At 39.7% G+C, this 25254-nt stretch overlaps 1 protein-coding gene across 11 annotated transcripts in view; it reads left to right on the top strand.

The window, feature by feature from the left end:
- Positions 1-25254, top strand: part of HYDIN (HYDIN axonemal central pair apparatus protein) — a 358050-nt gene that overhangs the window by 177093 nt on the left and 155703 nt on the right. For 9 of the 11 annotated variants that reach the window (XR_005990460.1, XR_005990461.1, XM_041773068.1 and 6 more), the window contains 5 exons: positions 6827-7065; positions 9827-10100; positions 11908-12051; positions 18064-18207; positions 23268-23581. Coding sequence is in view for 8 of the 11 variants with exons in the window: in XM_041773068.1 (XP_041629002.1) it covers positions 6827-7065; positions 9827-10100; positions 11908-12051; positions 18064-18207; positions 23268-23581 (1115 nt within the window). In the remaining 3 variants the exon portion in view is untranslated. Of the gene's footprint in view, positions 1-6826; positions 7066-9826; positions 10101-11685; positions 11763-11907; positions 12052-18063; positions 18208-23267; positions 23582-25254 lie in introns of those variants that run through there. The other 2 variants (XR_005990462.1, XM_041773075.1) reach the window with 2 other exon arrangements.

Raw genomic sequence — 25254 nt, 5'->3', positions numbered from 1 at the left:
AGACGGGTGGGGGGGAGGGGGGAGGAGACTCTTTTCTCTTATAGTCATTTGAATTTTACACTGTCTACCTGTATTATTTATTTACAAAGAAAAACTTCTAAGAAAGAAAGAAACCGGGAATGAAATGGAAGCAAGAGAGCAAACAAAGTTAAAATTACATGGGCTCAAAAGAGAATGCTCATATCCTTTTAGGATGAGTTCTTTCTTCAGTAAATATAAATGCATGTCTTCTTATTATGCAATTGACATTATCCTTGTAGAACAAATGGAGGAAGAAAAAAATCACTCACAATGCCACCACACATATAACCAGTTAAATTTTCAGGTATATCTTCTGAAATGTCTCTGTGTGTGTGTGTGTGTGTGTGTGTGTGGTGTGTATTCCTACCCCCTCCAATGGGATAATACTACTTCATTACCAGCTATTTTCACTCAATAATGAAGTGTAGTCACTTTCAATATGAATTATTAAGGAATAGTCCTGTTCAGATCATTTCAGTGACTGATTTTATTGCATCACATGGCTCCACTACAGTTGATTTAATTAGTTCCCTACTGATAGATTGTTTCCAGGTTTACACCACTGTAAACAGTGTTCCTGTCCTAATTGCTGATCACATTCCTCACTGTTTCCTTAGACTAGACTTCTAGAAATGCATTTGAGGGGTCATATGGCACAAACAAAACTAAAAGTCTTAATATATCTTAGGAAATTATCTCCCAGGAAATTTATACCAATTTATGTCCTGCCCCGCGTAGTGTTGAAGAATGTCACCCTCTCCCAGACCCTTGCCAGCATTTTGTTTGTTTTTGCCAAATCTGGCAGATAAAAAAGAGGTATTGTTAGTGTTTCTTTGGCTTACCGGTAAGATATTTATTGACCAAAAATATGTTTTGAACACCTTCCCCATACCTGGGGAAGTGAGAGGCATAAAAGTATATAGAATAGTCTCTTCCTTCAAAGTGTTTACAATCTCAAAAAAAGAAATGAATACACAACCAATACAGTATTACAGTGCACTGTGTTATGATATGTAACCACAGGGGAGGAAGTGATTAATTCTTCTATAAAACTTAAAACATTCTTACGTAAAACATTTGAGTGGAGACTTGAAGGATAAGGAGGAGGAAACCAGGGAAATGGGGTATATGATTCCAGAGCATAGCTAAGTACAGTGATAGTACAGTCCAGTACAGTGATGATGTATAGTAAACTTGGGAAGGGTTAAGTAAGTTGATATGGCTGAAGCCAAGGGTGCATGTTGGAAATTGACAGTGCCTAGGAAGTAAACCTGGAAAAATGCATCAGGGCCCTCTTCCAAAGAATTTGGAATAGATTCTCCAGACCAAAGGCTTCTGTCTGGTATACCAGTCTTGATTGCAGGCTGCCATGTTTCAAATAGAAAAAGTGACAAAGATCCACCATACATCCTGGAAAGTATATATAAAGTTTGGGGTGTGTGTGTGTGTGTGTGTGTGTGTGTGTGTGTGTGCATTTTCTGTGGTAGGGTTCCATAGCATTCTCAAAGGTGATAAAGGATTTAATACCACTGGTCTGGACCTTGGAGGGCCCTCCAGTATCTTCAGCAGGAGACAAACAGGATCAGGCTTGTGAAGAAGAACCTGTCACTAAAGTAGATTGGGGAGGGCAGAAGCAGGAAGAACTGGACGTGAAGTTTTGATAGATAACATTAATAATCCCCCCCATTTATTGAGCACTTACTCTATGGTAGACAAAGTGCTAGATGCTTGGCACCTAATTTATTTCATCTTCAACCAGCACATTTAACAGCTGAGGATACTGAAATAGATTTTAAAATTAATCCTGGATCACCTGGCTACAAATGGCAGAGTTTACAGTTGACCACCCAGTCATGTGACTTCAAAGCCCACTCTTTTATTAAACATTGTCCTCCACCAATAGAGGGCAACATTTCTTTCCTACTTCATTTCCTAATTCTCAGTTAATTACTTTAAGTAGCAAAGTGACTCACTTCAGGGAAGAGAATCAAATGAGTGGAGATACCATTTAGTAGAGGAAAGGGAGAACGGCCTCAGGGGACTGTTCATTGTTCTTGTTCCACAAAGAATTGATCGTCTGCTGAGATGATAGTATTAATCCAAAGAAATCCCTAGCTCTGCATATTGGTTCCTGTTGTTATTTGTGTCTTCTAATTCCATGGAAGGAAATTCTTGCAGATTCCAACTGGCAAACAAGTCATTTTGAAGAAAATGCACAGCATTTCTCCATGGTCATTAGCACTATGGAAGAGGAAGTCTTGCCCGCATATATTCACTCTCATTTATTGTTGAACTGACATGTGCAAACACTAGCAATCACTTCTGTCTTTCATGGCAAATATCAAATATACCATAAGGAAAGTTATAAAAGCTCTGACTGTATTACCTTGGGAGCTCAGTGCTGCCTAAGAAGGGCGCTGATGTGCTATTATCAAATAAAAAGCAAATGTTACCTTCAGACATTGAAGCCTCAGGGTGTCACGCTTATCACCAATGGGCATGGAATTCAGAATTGCAGCAGATCACTATCTTTCCATCTTTCACAGTCCTGCGTACACGCATGTACTAATGTTGTTCATGGGCAGCTTTAATGACTTGAGCTTTTTACCCCCAATTTACAGGAAAAAAAAAAAAAAAAGCAGAGGCAGCTGTTGCTGACATGTTGATGGAAGGATTAGGAAGGGAGACAGAACATGAAGACTCCTAACTCTGGGAAACGAACTAGGGGTGGTGGAAGGGGAGGAGGGTGGGGGGTGGGGGGGAATGGGTGACGGGCACTGAGGGGGACACTTGACAGGATGAGCACTGGGTGTTTTTCTGTATGTTGGTAAATTGAACACCAATAAAAATTAATTTATTAAAAAAATAAAATAAAATAAACTATTGATCACAAAAAAAAGAAAGCTCATTTTTATCATTTTTGGAACAAATATGTGAAACCCTAAGGGTTCATCTGATCCACCAAGGATAGTCTCCCCACCTTTGTTTGTTTTGTTTTTTGTTTTGTTTCAGAGGTAATTTAGTGATTCATCAGTTGCATTTAACACCCAGTGCTCAGTACATCATGTGCCCTTCCTAATGCCCATCACTCAGTTACCCTCCCCCAGCTCCTCTTCTCCAGCAACCCTCAATTTGTTTTCTAAATAGTCTCTTATGGTTTGTCTCCCTCTCTGTTTTCATCTTATTCTTCTTTCCCTTCTCCTATGTTCATTTGTTTTGTTTCTTAAATTCCACATAAGAGTGAGATCACATGATATTTGTCTTTCTCTGACTGACTTATTTCACTTAGCATTATACCCCCTAATTTCATTCACATCATTGCTAATGGCAAGATTTCATTCTTTTTGATGGCTGGGTAATATTCCATTATATATATGTACCACATCTTCTTTATCCATTAATCTGTTGATGGACATCTGGGCTCTTCCCATACTTTGGCTATTGTGGACATTTTTACTATAACGTTGGGGTGCATTTCCTCAAATCACTATGTTTGTATACCTAATAGTGCAATTACTGGGTCATAGGATAGTTGTATTTTTAACTTTTTGAGGCACCTCCATACTGTCTTACTGAGTAAACCCAGTCCTTTCTAAGGGCTCATCTGATCCAGCAAGGATAATCTCCCCAGCTTAAAATCAATAGACTAGGACTTTAATTCCATCTGCAAAATTCCTTCACAGTAGCACCTAAATTCATGTTTAATTAAATAACTGGGAGAAGATACCAGCACACCAGGAGATAGACATCTTGGGAGCCACCTATAATTCTACCTATCACAAACCCTAATAGGCTGCTTCTCTTCTGGCAAGAGTAGTGTCTCTTATATGCTTTCTTAGCATCCATCTTTATTTTCTCAGTTTTGTAATCTACTATTTTTTGCAAATATTGAGCCTATAATTATGTGTCATGTGGGGCATTTCATATTTTGGTGAAATGATGACAGTGGCCATAATTTATGAGGACTTACTATTTGTCAGACACTGCTCTGAGTTTCACATGCATCACCTCACTGAAGCATCACCATAATCCTTGCAGAAGGTACAGCAGTGTCACAAGCTCCAGATGAGAACAGGGAGCCTGGACATGGTTAAGTTACACACCCAAGATCCAAGAGTTGGAAAGCCCTGTGACTGGGACTCAAGCTCACATCCCTTTTTCTTCAGAGCCCTCCTTCCTAACCTATTTCCCTCCATTGTTGTCTTACTCTATTGTAGTTTTGAAAGGTTGTAGAGTGCCCTCCATAGCTATGATGATTATCATTCATCCATTCCTTCTTCCATCAGATCTGCCATATAGTAACAGAAAATGTCAGATGTGCCAAGTCCTTCCTAGTAGCAAAGGACATCCCTTAAAGTCAAATAGCAAAAAAGACACAAGGGTGTAAGAGCACTTTAAAACTTGACTTTAAAACTTAACGAACAATGTGCCTTGTTCGTGGATTCTGTGATATACTTTGTTGCCTGGTTTTATGCCAAACATTGATTAATAAGCTTCATCAAAAAGAAAACTCACCAATTCAGCCCTGGAGAGCAACTTTGTATCTTCTTTCCAGGGCAGCCAACCTGTGTCAGCAGGAATCAGAATAGAAATAGTACCCATCCATTGAAAACTAATGTCCCCTGACTTGAAATAGCACTTATGCTGGTGACATCCTATCTTCATTGTGAACAGAGGATTGACCTGTGTGCTATTGGCTAGCAGAGGAAAAATAAATGGTTATAACAAAGAGATGACATTGACAGAACCCTCTTCTGAAAGGCTTTTGCTTTCTGATAAAAGAAGGACGAAAATGGCATTGATTTATGTTTTAATTGTAAGCTGAGTCTCATAAATGAGTAAAACTATGTAGAGTGCTCCAAGGCCACTAATTTGGGGCCAACAGCTTAGATGATCTGGCTTAGAACTTTATTTTCTCTTTTAGCTGCCCCCATTTGACCTAACAGCAGATAGATATGAACTCCAGGCCTGCAATTCCCAAAGAAATTGAAATGCCAAGTTAGGTGCTCACTTCTGTGTTTTAATGGAGTAGATTCTTTACCTTCCAACTGAGATCCAGGGCAGTTGGGGGAAGACCCTAAGGATCTGCCAGTAGACTTAACCATCAGTGTGACTTTAGCAGCAGACAGCTAGTGATTTACCACACCCATTCATTCCCTTTTACTCTTGGACTCAGAGCCAGATGACATTTCTCAGCCTTATTTGCAGTTAAGCATGGCCATGTGACTGAGTTCTGGACAGTGGAAGTGGCAGAAATGATGTGTAACACAGCCAGGGTTGGTACATAAAGTTTCAGCATGTAGACCTCCACCCTCTTTCTTCTCTTCTTGGCCATCTGGATGTCAGTTCTAGAACGCTCTGATGCTGCAAGCTAATCATGTCACAACCAAAATATTTCAGTATCTTCTGCTTTGGAGAAGCATCTCATTCTTTAGGTTTCCTGAAGCACCTTCACCCCAGCCTCCTCTGACTCACCTTTTCATTGTTTACATGTAAAGGCAAGAACATAATAGATGTGTTTAAAAGTGACTTGCACACAGTGAAGAAAGAATTAGTGAACTGGAAGATAGCTCAAAACAAATCCAAAATGGGGGCACCTGGGTGGCTCAGTGGTTGAGCGTCTGCCTTTGGCTCAGGTCATGATCCTGGGATCCTGGGATTGAGTCCTGCCTCAGGCTCCCTGCAGAGCCTCTGCCTTTGTCTCTGCCTATGTCTCTGCCTCTCTCTGTGTGTCTCTCATAAATAAATAAATATAAATAAATAATATATAAATAAATAAATATAAATATAAATAAATAAATTTTATTAAATAAAATATAATCATATATTTATTTTATGAATAAATTTTATTTTATCATATATTTATTTATCTCATAAATAAATATAATCTTTAAAAAATTGAGTTTTCCTGCATCAAAGGCAAATACATTAATTCATTTATAAAATATTTATTAAGTACCTACTATGCACCAGACATAGTTATAGGTACTGGAGGTATATATCAGTGAGCAACAACAAGAACAGAAAACATAAACATCCCTTCTATGGAGAACTTATATCCTAGCACAAGGAGACAAACAGACATGATAAAGATGGTAAGTGCTAAGGGAAAGAAAAATAGAACAGGGTAAAAGGGATCAGGACTACTGAAGGTTTACAATTTACTGCAGGTTTACAATTTAAAATGTGATAGGCAGAGTAGGCTTCATTGAGAGGTATCATTTGACCAAAGACCTAAGGGAAGGAAGAGTGAGCTATATCATTTCTAACTCTATAATTTAGTCCTGTCATATATTTCAAAATAAATTTGGCATTTTAGCAAACAAAGTTCCATTGATTATTATGAAATAACAAATCAAGACTTCTTGTATTGTGTTTATTAATGAGAGCTGTTCATCCTCACTATAACACCATAGAAACTGTGCCCTTGAAAAACATTTGTTTTAAAAATTACAAATTACAGGAAGGATGTTGTATCTCCTGTTGGTATCCCAGAATTTGTAGATTAGAGTAGATCATTAGTATATTCTTGTTGGAGAACTGGACTGTCATCCTGAGAAAGAGATGTAAAGAATCTTCGCAGAGCATTCAAAAGTAGAATTGTAGGTTTGCTTTTCAGAATCAGATTGCTTTTTGGAAAAAAGAAAAGCCAAAAAACACCCAGCTGCTTTGATTCAAAAAAACAATGTTTGTCTCTGATGTGGAGTTCTGCAGTGCCAGCCATTTGAAGTGTAGAGGACTTTGACATGTGCAGAATGAAAAGCCAAGAATATCTTTGCTCTTAACTTGTGGTCTTGTGTTGCAGGCACACAAAAAGTCTCTGTGGATGATTGAACCCAAAGAAGGCATGGTTCCCCCGGAGACCAATGTTCAGCTGACCCTGACAGCAAAACTGAACGACATACTGACATTTAAAGACACGGTCATTTTGGATATAGAGAATAGCAACACTTACCGAATCCCTGTCCAGGCTTCAGGAATTGGCTCCACCATTGTCTCAGATAAGCCCTTTGCTCCAGAACTCAACTTGGGAGCACGTTTTAGGTAGGGAGACATCCTGGACTGATTCTTCTAGACACTACAGATGTTGCATTCACTGAGCATCACCTCTACTTTGAAAAATTATTTTTAGAAAATAGAACTTGTGTCTTCAGCATCATCTCCCTTTTCTTGTCTTCATTTTCCCTTCAAATGGGTACATCAGCCCCAAGAAGACATTTCCTAGGCACAGGGTAGTGGAGTCCTCCAAACTGTGTCCCTCCGCACTAGAGAAGAAACTTATAGAAGTGCATTTTTTTCCCAAACAGGCAGTGGCTTCTTTGTAACAAATTTAGAATCTCAACCATGATTTCTCCTCTTTAATTCCAGTGTACTGCTAATTCCTCTCCATGAATGTAGAAAGTACAGCTGCACCTTGGTGGTGACCTAAGTAGAGTATAACTTAGCAGGTTAAAAATGTATTGTTTATTATCAGGTATTGCAAGGTCAGTACATTTTTTGGTATTATGTCCTCTGCTTGTCTGTCTCCCCACCAAAGCTCCAACATTTGAGATGGTTGCAATTGGCTCCACATGAAAAGCTAAAGAATCTCAATATTTAAAGAAAAGGTGGTACAGTATAGATATCTTTGAGCAGAACAGTCTAAATGAGGCTCTGAAAATGTATGAAATCTGAATGCTAAAAGTGGAGGATATATATGGGGGTTTATTCCTGGTTCCTCAGAAGAGTCACATGGCTGCCACTAGTCAACTCTCAGGGGCCAGTTGAATTTGGCTTATCTGTTGCAACACTGTGAACAGATCTCAGAGGGATGCTCCTGCCTTCTGGTGTAACAAGCCTTGACACCAAGATGGACACACTATACTTAGAGAAGATGTTCCTGATAAAAATCAGTGAGAAGCCCTCCCCAAAAGCCCATCCACACCTCCTTCCCTCTGCTCCATTTACAACACATGATGTTTTCTTGAAAATACATTAACCAATAGGCTTTAAGTAACAGGTGTGTCAGATAGTTGGAATCGCATGTGTTTTCAGAGAAGCATCCAATTACAGTTTTTGTAAGTCAACTAGATATGAAAATGCTCTTCTCCACCCATCTATTGGTCATAAGCTAGGGCATTTGTCATGGCATACCATGCTTCTATTTCCAAATCTCTTGTTAAGTGCATTCAAATATAATTATAGAAAACAATATACGGCAAGCCAGACTTAATTACATGTTCTCCTTAGTCTACAAATAGTGTCAAATAGCCCCAAAGGATTTTCTGACACTTGCCTAGAAATGGAGGATTCGCTAATAGTTTTCTGTGAATGTAGAAGCAAACCACAGCTTTTAGCTGCCAATTTCTCCTCTGGACAAACCCTGCAGTTTTTCTTTTTGCCATAAAATCATGATGCCAGCAATCTCCCGGAGAATCATCAAAAGCAGGGCTGGGCAAACTGCAGCCCACTGCCTCTTTCTATAAATAAAGCTTTATTGGAACACAGCCATGCCCATTCTTATGCAGACATTTTCTGTGGCTTCTTTCACACTACCATGGAGAGTTGAGTAGTTGTGACAGACTGCGTGGCCCAAGAAATATGAAGTATTTATTATTCATCCTTCTACAGAAAAAGTTTGCCAACTTTTTTAACGTAAGGGCCTAAAGAAATACAGATATGCCACCTTTTCTTATTGCATGTTTTTGGGCAACTCCCTTAAATTTTCAGAGTTTCTATTTATTTATCTATAAAATGAGAGACAATAGACTTCTTGTGACTGGGTTGCTGTGATGATTGAAAGATACACCATGTACAAGTGACAGTGACATTGCCTTCCTTATAAACAGCTTATATTATTATTTCCCTAAAGCCTGGACTTAGCCATGAAGTCAAACTACTCCAGTGAGCATGCCCTGTGAATGCATATTTAGATAGAAATGGTTACATCTGCTGGTTGGTAAATACTCATTATTTATCTGAAGCTTCAACTTACTTATTAGATATGATGTTATTTCTCATGAGGAACAGCGGGGATGAAATCTCAAAGCCTGATAACATTTTAAAAATAAAAAACAGTCCTGAGATGAGTTTTCTCCCTAGAAAAAAAAATCTTAAGTAAGCTTAAAAATCAGTTAAAAAAAATCCCAGACAAAATCACATTTGAGCCACTGCCAAGATCTTAGAAATTCCAGTGTCTCACAAAGAGCCAGACAATCAAGAGGTTCTTAGTAAATATTTACGGACTAGATGAACAAATAAACAAATGAATTAATGAATGAAATAGCATTTTTAAAGCCCTACTCTGAGAAAAATGACCAATCCAGCTGATGTTCTGGCCCATGGTACAGTCCCCATGAGCTTTGGTTGGGCTTGGTGGGTATGTGTGGTTTCTCTTCAAAGTACCCTTAAAGTTGAGCTCATCATATTTTCCTCAATCAGTAGAAATTTGCTCAAAACATGTTGAAATATGTTTCCCCTCCAGTAGGTATTTTGCTTTCTTTTCAGGCTTCAGAATCATTTCTCATAAATTAGAGTGGTTTTCACATGTACTCTGTCTGTGTTCTGAGCCCCTTCCCTAGTGATGGCAACTCAGAGATCAAACCCAGGTGCCAGACTTGAGTCTGTGGACCCCATGAGGAGATATGACCTTGTCCCATTACTGTGGTGGTTCCTTGTAGCATTTAGCCTTCCTAAATTTTTAAAAATAATGTCTATTTCATTGCTCACTTTTTAAATACTTTCAGAGGAGTAAATCCCACATGTATAGAGCTGAACAGAACACCCCAAAGTTGAGTTCTCTCAATCCCTGCCTCCTCTTTTCCAGCCTGGACACCTATTATTACCGCTTCAAGTTGACCAACAAGGGACGTCGGGTCCAACAGTTGTTCTGGATGAATGAAGATTTCCATCCCCAGGACAAGCTGAGCAAGAAGGGCTTGGCTAAGAAGGGACTTGTTAAGAACCAGCCCCAACCCCAGGACTCCCAGGAGACCAGGGCTCCCCAGAGTCCAGTGTTTCAGCTCCACCCTGTCAGGATGGAGCTGTACCCAAGCCAGACCATCGATGTGATACTCGAAGGCTATTCTGCTACTCCCAGGGTAAGAGGACAGCACATTCAGAAGCTATTTTTCTCCTAAATAAATCTTTGCTCTATCTATTTCTTAGGAGAGTCCTTTGACATTTATCTGAAGAAAGGACATGGTTTCTCATGGTTTTCACACAGCACGGAGTTACCATGGCAGCACCCATTGCTTTCAGGGTTCAGCTCTGCTCAGTTTTCTGTTTGTTTCTACAGCTACCATGAACCCAACCTTAAAATACCATTTCAAGTAGGTTCTCATCCCCAGGGTCAGCAGGGACCAGCCAGCAAGTCTCTGGCAGAGGGACATCCAACGTTCAGCCAAAGCTAAGCCTCCTCTTAATAATTAGTGATATTAATTTCATATTTGTTCAAAAAGGATGTTTTTATAGACACTTTCAGATGCATCTGCTATCCAGGGATTGGGACATCCTTGGACCCTTCCCTCTCAACCTGACACAACAGCTTCCTATTTATAACTATCATCTTTTTATGTGTCAATTAAAAAAACTGAGTTATCGTTCAGCAACTCTGATATCCTGCTCATATTTATATCATCACTATTCTTCTTTAAACATTTAAGCAGTTCCAAATTATTGTCTATTTATTTCTATTCCCTCATGGAAATGGGAAACCATCAAAAAAAATAAATAAATAAAAGAAACTTCCTAAATCATTCCTGAGCCTCTTCTGCCTCACAAATGCAGACTTTATGAATGAGAAATGATCATGCTTGAGCTCCCGCTGCTGTCACTGAAGTAGGAGGTGATACTGAACTTTTTCCACATGAAATAGGAAATGATAGAAATTTGTCTCCCTGTTTTCCCAGGGAAAGCCTGTCCCCTTGCCTTAGCTCCTCTAGGGTCACTGATTGTACTTGATTTCCTTTACTTTCTTCACAGAGCATTTTTAGGCAAAACACATCCTCAGTGCAAAAGCAAAACCAAAAAGGTCATTTCTCATACGGAGTAAATAATGTGCCCTTTCTCTCCGTGATTCAGGGATTCAGCCAACTTTTACTGAGTATGTGCCATATAACAAACACTGTGCTAGGCACTGAGGATGCAGAGACAAATAGAACGCAGCCCCTTATCTCAAGACACTGGCAGCCTGTTGCAGGAGCACATTTACAATGTTGTTATCAATAGCCGATCATATCTTTAAAGGCATTAAATCTGAGCAGCTGGGATTCTAAATTCAGTTTGAGATTTCTAAAAGCTTCCCTGAATGTTCTTCCCTGTTGTAGTACATAATTGAGAAGGGACTTGAATTCATTAACATCCAAAGCCTGAGTACTCTTCAATATAAGCTATTCATGGTATCACTTCACTCTAGGGCCCTTTGTACTTATGAAAATCTGGGCCTCTTGGGTCCAAAGAAATATGTTTCTATAGCATGATTTTTAAATATTCAAGAATGAAAGGCAAAATTTTTCTAGCCATAGCTCCTGGCCAGCTTGATAAGAAATCACATATCTAACCATTGAAATAGAAGCCCAGGAAGGATTTTACTTGCTCTGTCTGCCACTGTTTTGTATCTCCAGTCCCTAATAGTCCTGGTGCATCATACAGGTTGAACTGAATGTAAATCAATTGTGTCCTCAGGAGTGGTCAGAAACAAACACAGGATCCATCCAGGACATAGTCAACCAATAAGACCCAATAATAGTGTGACAGAGAGCAATCCCTGAAATGCACTATTCAGAAAAATGTGCGTTTTACCCTCATGTCTCCAGGTGGGTAGTGGAGAATTGACTTGCAGATGGTTGAGAATTAAGTTTTCTGAGCTTTGGATGTTCCAAAAGTGCCAATGTATCTCATTTACAGGTAGTCAAAGAAAAGCTGGTGTGCCATGCCATTATCGGGGCACAAAAGGGGAAGAGCTTAGTGATGACTGTGAATATCATCTGTGAGTTTATAGCGCCACTTATCCAGCTGTCCACCAAGCAGCTCATATACCGACTGGAAAAGGTCAGTGGGACTTGCGGCCTTGGGGTTGGTGCTCCGAGTAGGGGTCAGCATGTTCATATTTTCAGTTTGGAAGCTAAATTAATGGGAAGCCTGTTACACCCACACCCAGCCAATGTTTTTTAAGCTTCAGAGGCTAATACACATTCAACTAAAACTTCTGAATCTAAACCTACATTCCTCTGAAATGTAAATTGCTATGGAAATTCTACTTCCATCATTCCTGATTTTAAGAACAAAGTAAGTGAAAGGGAATTCCAGTGCACTGAAAATGCGTTTTATTTATTTTTATTTTTTTAAAGATTTATTATACTATATATTATATTACATTATTTATTTATTTGAGACAGAGAGTAAGAGAGAGCACTAGAGCGGGGGTAGGGGCAGAGGGAGAGGGAGAAGCAGACTCCCCACTGAGCAGAGAGTCCAATGCAGGGCTCAATCCCAGGACGCTGGGATCATGACCTAAGCAGAAGGTAGATGCTTAATCAACTGAGCCACCCAAGTGCCCCTAAAAATGCAATTTAGTTGATCCTTTTATTCTAACTAGATTAAATAAACATCATAATATAGAAGGAGTTGGAGTAGAATTATTGATAAGTGTAATAATCAGTAAGAATAGCAACCTCTTTGACCTCAGCTGTAGCAACTTCTTACTATACACATCGTAGGAGGCAAGGAGGAAAAAAGAAAAAATTAATATTGGGACTTGATCAAGATAAAAAGCTTCTGCACAACAAAGGAAACAATCAACAAAGCTAAAAGGCAGCCTACAGAATGGGAGAGGATTTTTGCAAATGGCATATCTGATACAGGGTTAGTATCCAAAATCTATAAAGAACTTATCAACTCAATACTCCAAAAAAATAATAATAGTCCAGTTAAGAAATAGGCAAAAGACATGAGTAGACACTTTTCCAAAGAAGACATCCAGATGGCTAACAGACACATGAAAAGATGCTCAACATCACTCATCATCAGGGAAATTCAAATCAAAACCACAATGAGATACCACCTTACACCTGTCAGAATGCCTAAAATAACAACACAAGCAACAGCAGGTGTTGGTAAGGATGTGGAGAAAGGGGAACCCTCTTGAACTGTTGGTAGGAATGTAAACTGGTGCAGCCACTCTAGAGAACAGTATGGAGGTTCCTCAAAAAGTTAACAGCAGAACTACCCTATGATCCAGAAATTGCACTTGTGGGTATTTATCTAAAGGATACAAAAATACAGATCCAAAGGGGTACATGTACTCAAAGAGGTGAATTTGTATACACACACACACACACACACACACACACACACACACAATGGAATATTACTTGGCCATCAAAAAGAATGAAATCTTGCCATTTGCAATGACATGGCTGGAGCTAGAGTATAAAATGCTAAGTGAAATTAGTCAGAGAAAGACAAATACCATACAATTTCACTCATATGTGAAATTTAAAAAACAAAACAGATGTACATATGGGAGGGAGGGGGGAAGAAAAGGAAAGAAGGAAACAAACCATAAGAGACTCTTAATTATGGAGAACAAACTGAGGGTTGATGGAGGGGCATGGGTGGGAGATGGGCTAGGTAGGGGATAGGCATTAAGGAGGGCACTTGTGATGAGCACTGGGTGTTGCATGTAGGTGATGAACCAATGACTTCTACTCCAGAAACCAATACTGTGCTCTATTTAAACTAACTAGAATTTAAATAAAAATTTGAAAAAAGAAAAAAAAAAGAGTAGCCACAACTTACTGATTGGTATATGCTGATAAGTCGTGCTCCTCACATACACTTTCCCAGTTGTTTCCTCACAATATATGCTGTAGCTTCTGTTGTCATTCCCATCACACATGTGAGGAAATGGAGATTCAAGTTAAGTTGTTATGCAAATCACCTAATACTGCCTGAGAATAATCAACTTAATACTGTTTGATTCATATTCCTTAATTTATATGGCTTTAATTTTATAACACCCATGAATTTAATTTGTAAGGCCATTAGGGACAAGCAATGAATGGAGGAGGCAGAGGACAGGGGAAAGCTAGGAAGGGCTGCTGCTCAGGGCAGGGGGTCAGGATGGTGAGGAGGTGGGGGACACATCACAGGAGAATGTGACCTACACCTAGGTAGACTTCCATCCTAGAATTATGTACCATTCGAAACAGATATGTAGGGGGGTGCCTGGGTGGCTCAATCGGTTAAGCAGCCAACTCTTGGTTTTGGCTCAGGTTGTGATCTCAGGGTCCTGGGAATGAGTTCTGCATCAGGTTCTGCGTTAAGTGGGGAGTCTACTTGAGATTCTCTCTCCTCCCCCTCATGCTTGCTCACTCTCAGATAAATAAATAGGTCTTAAAAAAAAAAAAAAAGACATGTAGGGAATGTCTCTTCCAAGTTGAGGACTGTATTGGTGCTGGAAATCTGGGGAACCAACCCAACATAGTCAAAGCTAAGAGACTGGTCAAGGTTACAGAACTGCGAACAAATTATTAAAATTGTGTTGTTTAATATTAAATTCTAAACAGTGCTATGAAGAAGTGGTAAAAGGTGCTGTGAGTACATGTCTCAGAGACATGGCTGTATTTGTACATGTGGTCATAAATGGCTTCCTTCACCAAGTGCCTCAAGTTGAGACTTGAAGGAGAGATAGAAGTTAGTTGGTGACAAGGGAGGGGAAGAAAAATGATAGGCAGAGGGAACAGCACATGCAAAGAGCCTGAGTTAGGAAAGATCTTGGTGAGTATACAGAACTGAAGGGCCACCTTAGAGAATGTTCCCAGAGTGACACGAAGTCCATCTAGAGAAGTGGGCATATGCCAGATGAGTTTGGCATGACTGAAAGGCATGTTGTTGACTTTGGGTTTTGTTCCAGGTGGCCTTGGAGGGCCTTTAGGGAGGGAGCGGAGTGACATGGCCAGATATACTCATTGAAACAGTCATGCCAGCTGCTGAGTGGACTGTTTATCAGGGCCTACCATGTACCAGGCACTGTGTTGGGAGTTAGGGATATAACAGTGAGAATAGTCCCTCCCAGATGAACCTCACAGCCAACTGGAAAAACTAAGTGTTAAGTAAGCCATTGTTCTGTGCTGTGGGACATATATAATCAAAGGTAAGTCCTGACATGGTGTCATACAGATGGACCAAGTTTGGCAGTGCCTAACTGATTATGGGGCAATCATAATCAGGAGTCCTTTCATTACCTGGAGGCTTGCAGGAAAATGTTTAAGACCATTTATTCTGGTCATGGATTCCATTACATTTTGTTCATATTAAATATTTATTGAGCATCCACCATGGATAAGCTTATCATCAAGTAGGGGAGGTGAGATATACAAGTTCACTTGAAGCCAACAGATCGTCTTTGAGCACTTACATTGTATGGCAGTCAAGACAAAGCAAAAACCTGGCTTAATGGACTCATGGGGAATTAGACATTGAAGAATTAGATTATAAATTTCAGCCACAGGATGGGCAACTAACTATGACAAGCTCCATAAGACATATAAAAGATAATGCTACACAAGTTCCTGCTACAGCTACCACATTTTCATTGCTTGGTTTTAAAATCTTCGTCTTAAAGTAATCAGGAAAGATATTTATTGGCAACAGCTGCACCAAATTCAGTGGCATTATATTTCCTCTCAATTTGGTTACTCAGAGAAAATTCAGTGAATATATGTTGAATGTTCTATGCAAGACATTATGGTGTATGTTAAATATGCAGCCTGGTTTCTTATTAGACTTTTTTTTCTAAGCCTATAAACACTCATAAAAATGTGTGCATAGTGTTCCTTTTTTTATATATATACATATCTTTAAGCGTTGGCTTTTTAACATCTTATTTCTTGTTTAAATCTCTGAGTTTATCACTAGAATAAAAGAGCAAATATTTTGAATATGGCAGCAACTTACTGAATTAAAAATCAAATTGTCACAACTCTGTGTTCGTTTGTTTTTGCCCTTCTCTCCTTCCCCCCAAATATCATAATTGCAAAATCTGTCCAACTACTGTAGTTTTCATCGTTTATTTCCTGCTCACATGTAAGCCATATCAGAGACAACAAAGAAATGCAACTTGTTACCCACCATGCACAAGAGGCCTGCCGGTGTTGACGTTCAGATTTAATGACATAACACCCAATTATCTGTCCTGTCTCGTTTGGGGCTCGAGGCAGCGTGTCTGATTTAGTACATTAGACTATAATGATGCCAGCCCTGCCTACGGGATGATTTTTTCTCAGATTTGATCTACTTTATAACTATGGTACCATTCATAAGCCACACAGACGAAGCCACATCTCTGTGGAATTGAAAAGGTCAATTGAAAGTAGCAGCCAGTTTACTTCATGAAGTCCAGCAGCAAATCCTGTCTCATGATATTTGGGGAGACAAACAACCCAGAGAGAAGGGGTCATTTTAAAATAGAATGGCTTGTGTGCATCGACTCCTTCTCATCGCTAACCTCTAAATGGCCTCTTGCCAAAACCAACCAAGTCTGGCTTCTTCGCTTCAAAGCTTCCTGCAGTGACACAATGGCCTGGAGGAAGGTCACTGGGTAGACAGCCTTTGCATGGCACAAAAGTCTGCTTCCCCCAAAACCGTAGTATATCATCTGCAGGTACAAGGTGAGTTCAGTAGCTGTGTTACCATGTTCAAGGGAGGAAAACAATGCCTGGCATCTCACGGTAAGTGCCAGAATGAACCCCTGAAAGAACTCCAGGAGCGAACAGGGGACAAGCACGGTACAACTATTGCAAGGCTTAGGTGCTTAGGTCTGTGCTTCCTCTCCCCAAATTCATAAGTGAACTCCTAATCTCTAATGTGATGGTTGGAGTGGGGCCTTTGGGCAGTGATGAAGTCATGAAGACAGAGCCTTCAGCAATGGGATTAGTGCCCTGAGAAGTAGAGACAAGAGATATGATTTCCCTCTCAGTCATGCCAGGACACAGTGAGAAGACAGCCATCAGAAGCCGGACACTGGATCTGCTGGTACCTTGATTTTGGCCTTCCCAGCCTCCAGAACTATGAGGCCTAAATGTCTGCCATTTAAACCAGCCAGTTTGTGACATTTGTTTTAGCAGCCCAAACTGACAGGGACATGACAGGCACCAGTTCTCCAAGCTCCTCAGAGCCAGAGGCAGGGCCAGGAACCACAGCAGAAGGAAGACTGTTTTGAACAAAGAAGCAGAGACAGACTCTGACTAATATATAGAACTGGAAGGATTTAACTGAAATTGGAACAAGGAGAAAAAGCAAATCAAAATTGTGAGGCCTGGTGAAAACCGGCTAGAGTTGTGGGAATGATTGGAGGGAGGCTCTCTTTGGAAATAGCAGATTGAGGCTGATTGCCTCCTGCTGGTATTAAAGGACCCCCTTTCCAAGGCACACAAGAAATAATGTGGACTCCAAAATTAGAATGAGAAAAATTTTCAGCTAAAGATCCATTTCTGATGCATTCTCCACTTGAAAAAGTAAATTTGATGCATCTAAGAAAGTGAAAAGATGCTTCTAAATCCCAGTGTTATCAGGAAAAAATTTACAGGAAGTAGTTATGAGCATTTGTCAATATATCAATATATTATAAATGTATAAATTTTTGCAAGTGTGATTTTTTAAGCATAGAAAAAATATTGTATAAGGAAAATAATCTTTATTATAATCAGGCACAGGTTCTTTTACAAGATATTTCTAGTTTACTAGACTTTGTTTTATGAGACTGGAAATTTCTATAGTAATAGCACTACCGAGAGGCCTGGCTTGTATAGGTGTTTTTAGCCTGGCAACAGAAGATTAAGAAATCTAATCTGTGTTTTCTGGCCTTTTCAGTAGTCCACTATAAATTCCAAATGATTTATCTAAATCTATACAAGGGTTAGGGGAAGACAGAAAAAGAGAGACAGACAACAAGGAGGAGCAGGAAATGCTAATTCTACTGTTAACAATGAATATGAGGCTGTGGTTGCTAAAAGCTTACTATGTTTACCATAACTCGGTTTCCTTTTTCCTCTTTTGCAGAAGCCTAACACCATCCTAGAACCTGATTACCAGCCCTTGGTCATGAAGAACATTTCCACCCTGCCTGTGAATGTGTTACTCTCAACCAGCGGACCCTTCTTTATCTGTGAGACTGATAAATCTCCCCTGCCATTAACTCCTGAGGTGAGTTGACAAGGGCTGTCCTAACAAGCTCCTACGAGAGAGTTGAGTGTGTGACCAAGGAAGAGAATAATGCCGGTATACTACCTAATTTTGGCCCAGGGAAATAGAACTCAAGAAACAAAAAAGGAAACACTACAGAAAGATGCCATAAATTCCAATGCCAATCAACTATTATTAATGGTGTAAGAACTTATGATAACCCTTCATTCCTGTCCATTGCAATTTTAGAAAATAGTGACTTCCTACTAATGGCAATAGAGATCTTTTCATTCTCTTTTCTCAAATCCCACCAAAGCTCCATACTCTATGCAATAAGGAAATAGCTAAAACCTAATCCCTAAACCAAAGATCCCATCTCCAGATACTAAGAAATCTGAACCTGGCTGAGGGAGGAGACTATGAGCTTATCAAGGCACCAGTCTGATGCAGGGTCCAGTATTCTCTAAACATCCCTACAACATCACCCCTGTGATCCTTTGCTGGGCATGAGGATGCCAGTGGGAATGGCCAGGCCATGGGGCAAGTGGTACTGAAGAGCTGAAGGGAAGGAGTGAAGGAGAAACCATATCCACACACCATTGTGTACATCCTCCCAGTCTAGGGAGGCAGCTAATGAAGAAGTGATATAAAGGAGAAAGGGAGGGTAGGCAGCAACAGTGAGATCTCAGAAGGAGCCCATGATTGAAGGAGATTTGCTGTGAGCCTTACTCAGGGAGCTGCTTAGTGAGAGGGTTTCAGACAGTACCCAACTGGTGGCTGTGCACTGCACTACCACACTCCCCTCACCCACCCCACCCACAGTCCCTTAATGTTCAAGCCTGAGCTGGGGGGAAAAACAGCTAAGGTCTTTTAACAGAGGCATAAAAGGAAGAAGAGATAAAAGAAAAACCTACTGCCAGGGAACCTACGCAAGGAAGAAGACCAAAAGTATAAATGTTGTTCTCTACAGTCTCAAAGAAATGATAGATGATATGACTTGTCTTAAAAAGAGCTTAAAGATGAGATACAAGTGTTTAAAGTGGAGATGAAGACTAAACTCACAGAGCAGAGGAGAACAAAATGGGTGATAATCCATTTCCAAAATGCAAATTCAGGCATGAACAGCTTTCTTAGTCTGGGTGGTAGATTAGACCTACTCTCTTGTCCCTCCTGAAACCTTAAAAGTAGAAATGTTCAGAAGGAAAGAAGCCTAGAACAATAAAATAAAGGGGGAAAAGAATGGGTATAACTAGATAATGAGAGATTTAAACAAGTTCTAGAAGATAGAATGAACATGGAATGGGCTGACAAAAAAGCACAAAAGCATGCATTCTAGAAAATTCTCCAGAGGAACTGCAACGATATGCGAGTCTTTCAACCTAAGTAGCCTGGGCTCAGAAACAACAGGTGCGAGGAGAGCACTGAAAATAACGGGATTCCATGCCCTACATAGTTGTCCCACCTGACCCCACGCAAAAAATATGAGCAGCTGGCTTTTATCCCAAGACCTACAGATAAGTACTTTTCCCCAGATTAATTAATCAAAATGTCAGGGGAAATGTAATGTTTCTAGTGTGAGTTTCAGCCTTCCAGGATAATCCCTGGTGTCTGGGGTATGTCCACCAACTGATCATCCCCTCTTTGCCCAACAAAGCTGTTCTGTAGACCAGCCCTACTAAACACATTGAGAAATGGCAGCCTCTGGATCTTTAGGATCCCAGGTTGGGTCAGGAACTATAGCTTCTTACAATAACTTTTATAGCACAATTTGACCTTCCATATTATTTGTGCATGTAACTTTAATAAAAGCATACATATAGTTAAAAAAAATACAGACTCCCTACAAATCAACAGGAAAAACACCAACAGCCCAATAGAAAAACAGGTAGAAGAAATGAACAGAGTTCACGGAAAGAAAAATAAAGCAGTTCTTGAATTTATGAAAATCGTGCTCAACTTTAATCACATTAGAATAAATGCAAATTAAAATGACTATGAAACTTTTTTTTCCTATCAGGTTGGCAAAGAGCAAAAATTGGATAGTGCTCTGTGTTGGGAGGGCATGTGGAAACAGGCGCTCCCACATTGTTGGGGAAACATACATCAGAAGGCTGTGTACATCAGATATGGCTATAGCCATCAAAATTTTTTAAATGCCCATAATCTTTGACCTAGTTATTCTACTGCTAGGAATTTACCCTTTGGCAATATAAGATAACATATAGACAAGGATATTCATTACAACATTGGTTACAACAACAAAAGATTGGGAGCCAATATCCATCAAATTGGTTAAATCAATGTTGGCAGAATTTTATGATGGAATATATTTCAGCTATGAGGCAACTGCATATGCACTGAAGAGTGCTCTCCCAGTGAAAAAAGCGAATTTCAGAACAAAAGTGCACAGTATGCTATCGTGTATATAAAAAAATTTAAAAATACATATGTGAACATGATTTTTATATCCCTATAATATCTCCACAAGGACAAGCAAGACATTTGTAACCTTGGTTACTTCAGGAGAGGGGTACTAGTTGGCTCAGATAAGATGTTTAGATCTTTTAAAGTAAGGCATTTTGTCCTGGGACAAAATGTTATGGAATGTTCAACAGGGAGACATATCTTAGTGAAATTACTGGTCTTACTGATAACCAAAGAATTCTATGGCCTCTCAGCAGTAAAGAAGGGACCCATCAAGGGAAGGGCTTAGACTAACCCCAAACTTCTCCAAGATAATACTTAATGCTGGATGACAATGGACCAATGGCTACAGAGTTTTGAGAGAAAGAGCAACCCAGCTGCTGTCCTTTGAGTATAAAGACAGCAGACAGACACTCTCAGAATGCCAGGAATCAGTGAACCGAGCTTGCCTACAACTTTGTTGAAAAACCAATTTGCCAATGAAATACAACCATTGAGGAGAAGAACCGAATAAGGCATTCAGGAATGAAAAAAAAACCAATAAAGGAAAGATTGGTAAGAAGCACTGAGCCAATTCAGCTATCAAACTGAGACTACACAACTTTGGTGGCAATGACTTCGGAATAGGATTTTAAAACCTGTACTTTTAAAAAGTAACACTATAGCCAACAAAAACTGGGAGATACGTAGAACAGAAATGTGTTGATATTTTGTCCCTTTTTACAGGTGAGCATCAATAAGCTCTTGTCTAAATTTGAAACTGCTGAATACTTGACCATCGTTTTTCTTGATCATAAAGGGATTGATTATAGTAGTAATTGGCATTTACAAACTGTACACCATGTGGCAGACACTGCTCTGAACACATCACCTAAATATTAACTTATTTCATCCTCTTAAAAAGAGGAAGTGACTATTATCACCCCTATTTTATGGATGGAGAAACTGAAGGCTAGAAAGGCTAAGCAGCTTTGCTCAAATCCACAGACCTGGTAACTGGCAGAGGTCAGATTTGGACCCAAGCAGTCTGGCTCCAGAGTCTATGATTTTAGGATTAGTATCTCTTGTGTAAGAATATTTTTTTAAGGGCACCTGGGTGGCTCAGTGGTTGAGTGTCTGCCTTCAGCTCAGGTTGTGATCCCGTGTCCTGGGATCAAGTCCTGCCTGCTTCTCCCTCTGCCTATGTCTCTGCCTCTCTCTGTGTGTAATTAATTTAATTAATTAATTAATTAATTTTAAAAATATTTTAAGGTGTTTCTTTTTGAGAAAAAACTCAAATATTTAAAAAAATAAATTAGTCTAATTTCATTTTTGTAAAAATTGTATTTAGCCATCCATTATGTATGGACTAATGTTTAAAAAATGCTAACTCTGAGAAATAACATACAGTGACATTTTAGTTGAGTTTCCTCTTTGTGTTTTATATATAATGCAGACTGTTGTGGATGTGTATCATTTCTACAAAACAACCAGAGGGGGGAAACATTTAAGTCAGTCTTCAAATATATTTAAACACCAGGCATTGCAATAGTGAGCACTGCCGCACATGGTGTGTTCTGCAAGGATGGGTTCTAAATTGTACCCTGCCACCTGTACCAGTGGCCGGCCCTGCTCTCAGATGGGATTAGCTGCCCTCTCTCTGACGCCTGAGTCAGGTGATTGGCTTTATCCCCTGAAGCCATCTAATCATGTCACAGAGTCGCACAGTTAAATACCGGAACCTGAAAACTGTGGAGAGGGAAGAGCTCTGTAAAACACTCATCCCTGCGTGCACACCTCCCAACTGCCTTGGGGCACTTTCTGTAAAACCAGGAGGTTCCTTTCCTGTGGATTAACTGTGAATAAAGCAATTCCTGAAAAAGCCAACTCATAGCCAGGCTTTGTATGGTAAGGTGTTCCAGAGGCCTTGGCATCAAGGAACCCATGAGGACTTGAATCGAAGAGAGAAAAGGATAAACACAATCTACTGAACAAACTCTGTCAAGCTTCCGAGTGTCATTTTAAGTTGAATAGAAAACAGCAGAAAGTAGATAACACTGCACTTAAGAGTTAGAATTGCAGGCGTGAGAAAAGAAATTAAATTGCCTAATCCCTCCCTTTCTGGGTCACCCGCTCCAGAGCCTCTCCCCCAGGGCTTTAGAAAGCCTTTGAAAAATTTCTTAAGCAAAGGATTTTTCCCACTTGTCTAGGAAGAACATTTTACAATCGAATTTATTTTCAGTTTAGAATATTTTGTAATAGTTATTCACTGCAGATTTTCCCTTTTGCAACTCCTCAATCCTTATAACTTCACAACTATTACCAAAATCCCTTCCTTCAAATGATTCCTGTCCAGATTTTCCTTGCTTTCATTTTCAACTAATAAAATATATGTGCATGTGCATATATGTATATAAAATACCTATACCTGTCCAGATAGTATAGATATCTATATAGATTTATATATACTAGCTATTTAATTATGTATAAGTATAAATATATAATTATGGACCAAAGATGTGTGGATATATATATATTTCATACTAATCTCTTTGTAGGTGTGTATCTGCATGTGTTTATGTACATAAATATGCATAAATCCCTGGTTGTTCTGTTTCATAAAGCAGGTTGGAAATGCATAGGACAAAAATTGGTAAACCCCATTATCTTATTTGTAGCCTATTAAGCTGGAGGTTGATGGAGAAAAAAACTTGCTGGTCAAATTTGACCCTTCCTACAAAAGTGATTTGAACAACTGGGTAGCAGAAGAAATTCTAGAGATCAAGTACATGGAACACCCTCAAATCGACAGCCTAAACCTGCGTGGAGAAGTGCACTACCCTAACCTCAGCTTTGAGACCATGGAGCTGGATTTTGGCTGTATCCTGAATGATACTGAGGTGATCCGATACATAACAATCACCAACTGCAGCCCCCTGATGGTGAAGTTCCGCTGGTTTTTCCTGGTTGACAATGAGGAAAATCGGATAAGGTACACCTGCCCCGCAGTCCACCAGAGCTCTTCTCTGCTGTTCATTGTCCTCTCCTTTGGGCCGTGCCCTGGGTTTCCTGTATTCTGTGTACTGGGTCTTTCACACTTCAGTTCCGAAAACTAATTATTGACAGAAAGAGCAAAGGCTTCAAATCATGGTTCATCCTAGATTTTCTTTTCTTTTTTTTTAATAATAAATTTATTTTTTATTGGTGTTCAATTTGCCAACATACAGAATAACACCCAGTCCTAGATTTTCAAGCAGGAAAAGCATATAAAAGATCTTTGAAAGCCCCAATTACCACCAAATTAGCAGAGTAATATCCATAAGCCTGCTTTAACTTTGAATTGAGTGGTTGGATCATTAGACATTTGTCACTAAAAAAATGAAGTCGTTATAGAGTTTTCTTAAGCATTTCAAACCCAAAGCACAAATCGAGTATTAAGTTATGTTGAGTACGTGCTGCACTGAGCTCCATGCTCTGCAGCTTTCAGGGGGTTTCGGTCTACCCCATATTTAGACACATATGATGCATGCAGATGTATATATGCCCAAAGCAGTGGGAGGTGGCTAGTGCTGAGCGAGGAAAGCTGTCTTCACAATATTTGGATTTAGAAGTGTCTCTCTGTTCAATTAAAAGCTAAAGCCAGACTTGATTTGGAAAACACTGCTTAAAAAAATATAAACAGCCTGTTTCACTCAAGTCTTAGGAACATTTTCTTCTGAGCCCAAAGCCTCTTTGGACAAATGTATTTGTCTTTGACTTATGTATTATCTCCTTCTTGGATGTTTGGACAGCTCTGTGTTCAGCATCCAAATGTCCGGTAGCCACTCTGGATAGGGAAGGCTCACGTTGTTTCCTCAGCTCATCGGTACCTCCCGTATGCACCCGTCATCTTGTACATGACAGCCAGCTTTTCCCTTCCCTTGCTGGTTACCATGGTAACCACGGCTCGCTCTGGATGTCTTCCCAAGACATCTAATGATGACCCAGCGTAGCCGGCCTGGGGTCTGAACGACAGAGCCTGCTCATTAGGTGCCAAGGACTGTTTAGGTTTGGAATGAAAGCAGCCAACCTACCCTAATGAGCTTTGAATATCAGATTCTGTGAAGTTATTCTGTTGAAGCAACATAGCTACATGAGTTTATTCTATGCAGGAGGAAGGGACATGCTTTGTTTATTTTTCATTTTTGAGAGGCCATTTCCATAATTAAAATAATGGCATTTTGAAAATGTACTTGGCCACTACTAGAGATGATGCACTTAATTTTTCATTGATTTAAGCATTTTCCCCTGTCTTCAGGATCTTTCTATATCTCGATATCGAACTTCTGCTTATAATTCATTCGTTCACTTAAGTCATTCATTCATTCAGAGTCATTCAGAAAATATTATATAAGTGACTCTTATACACCAGATAGTGTGTGAGGCATCAGGGATACAAAAGTAAGACATGATTCCTGGCCTGAGGCTCCTGGGGAAGCAGAGGGAACATGTGATAACGCCAGGCTCTGAGGAAGGACAGAGCAGGGATGACAGCTCCAAAGAATCCAAGAAGGCTGCCCCGAGAAGCACAGTTCAACGTCTCCGGCAGAGCAGTGAGGAAACACTACCGAACAGGAATAGCATGTTTATATTAGTTAGGATTCATGGATTCCATTCTGTCGCAAG

The sequence above is a fragment of the Vulpes lagopus genome, chromosome 10, assembly GCF_018345385.1.
Source record: "Vulpes lagopus strain Blue_001 chromosome 10, ASM1834538v1, whole genome shotgun sequence".
Classification (NCBI taxonomy): Eukaryota; Metazoa; Chordata; class Mammalia; order Carnivora; family Canidae; genus Vulpes; species Vulpes lagopus.
Note: the sequence above shows the minus strand (reverse complement) of the source record. Positions and strands in the feature narration are given on the sequence as shown.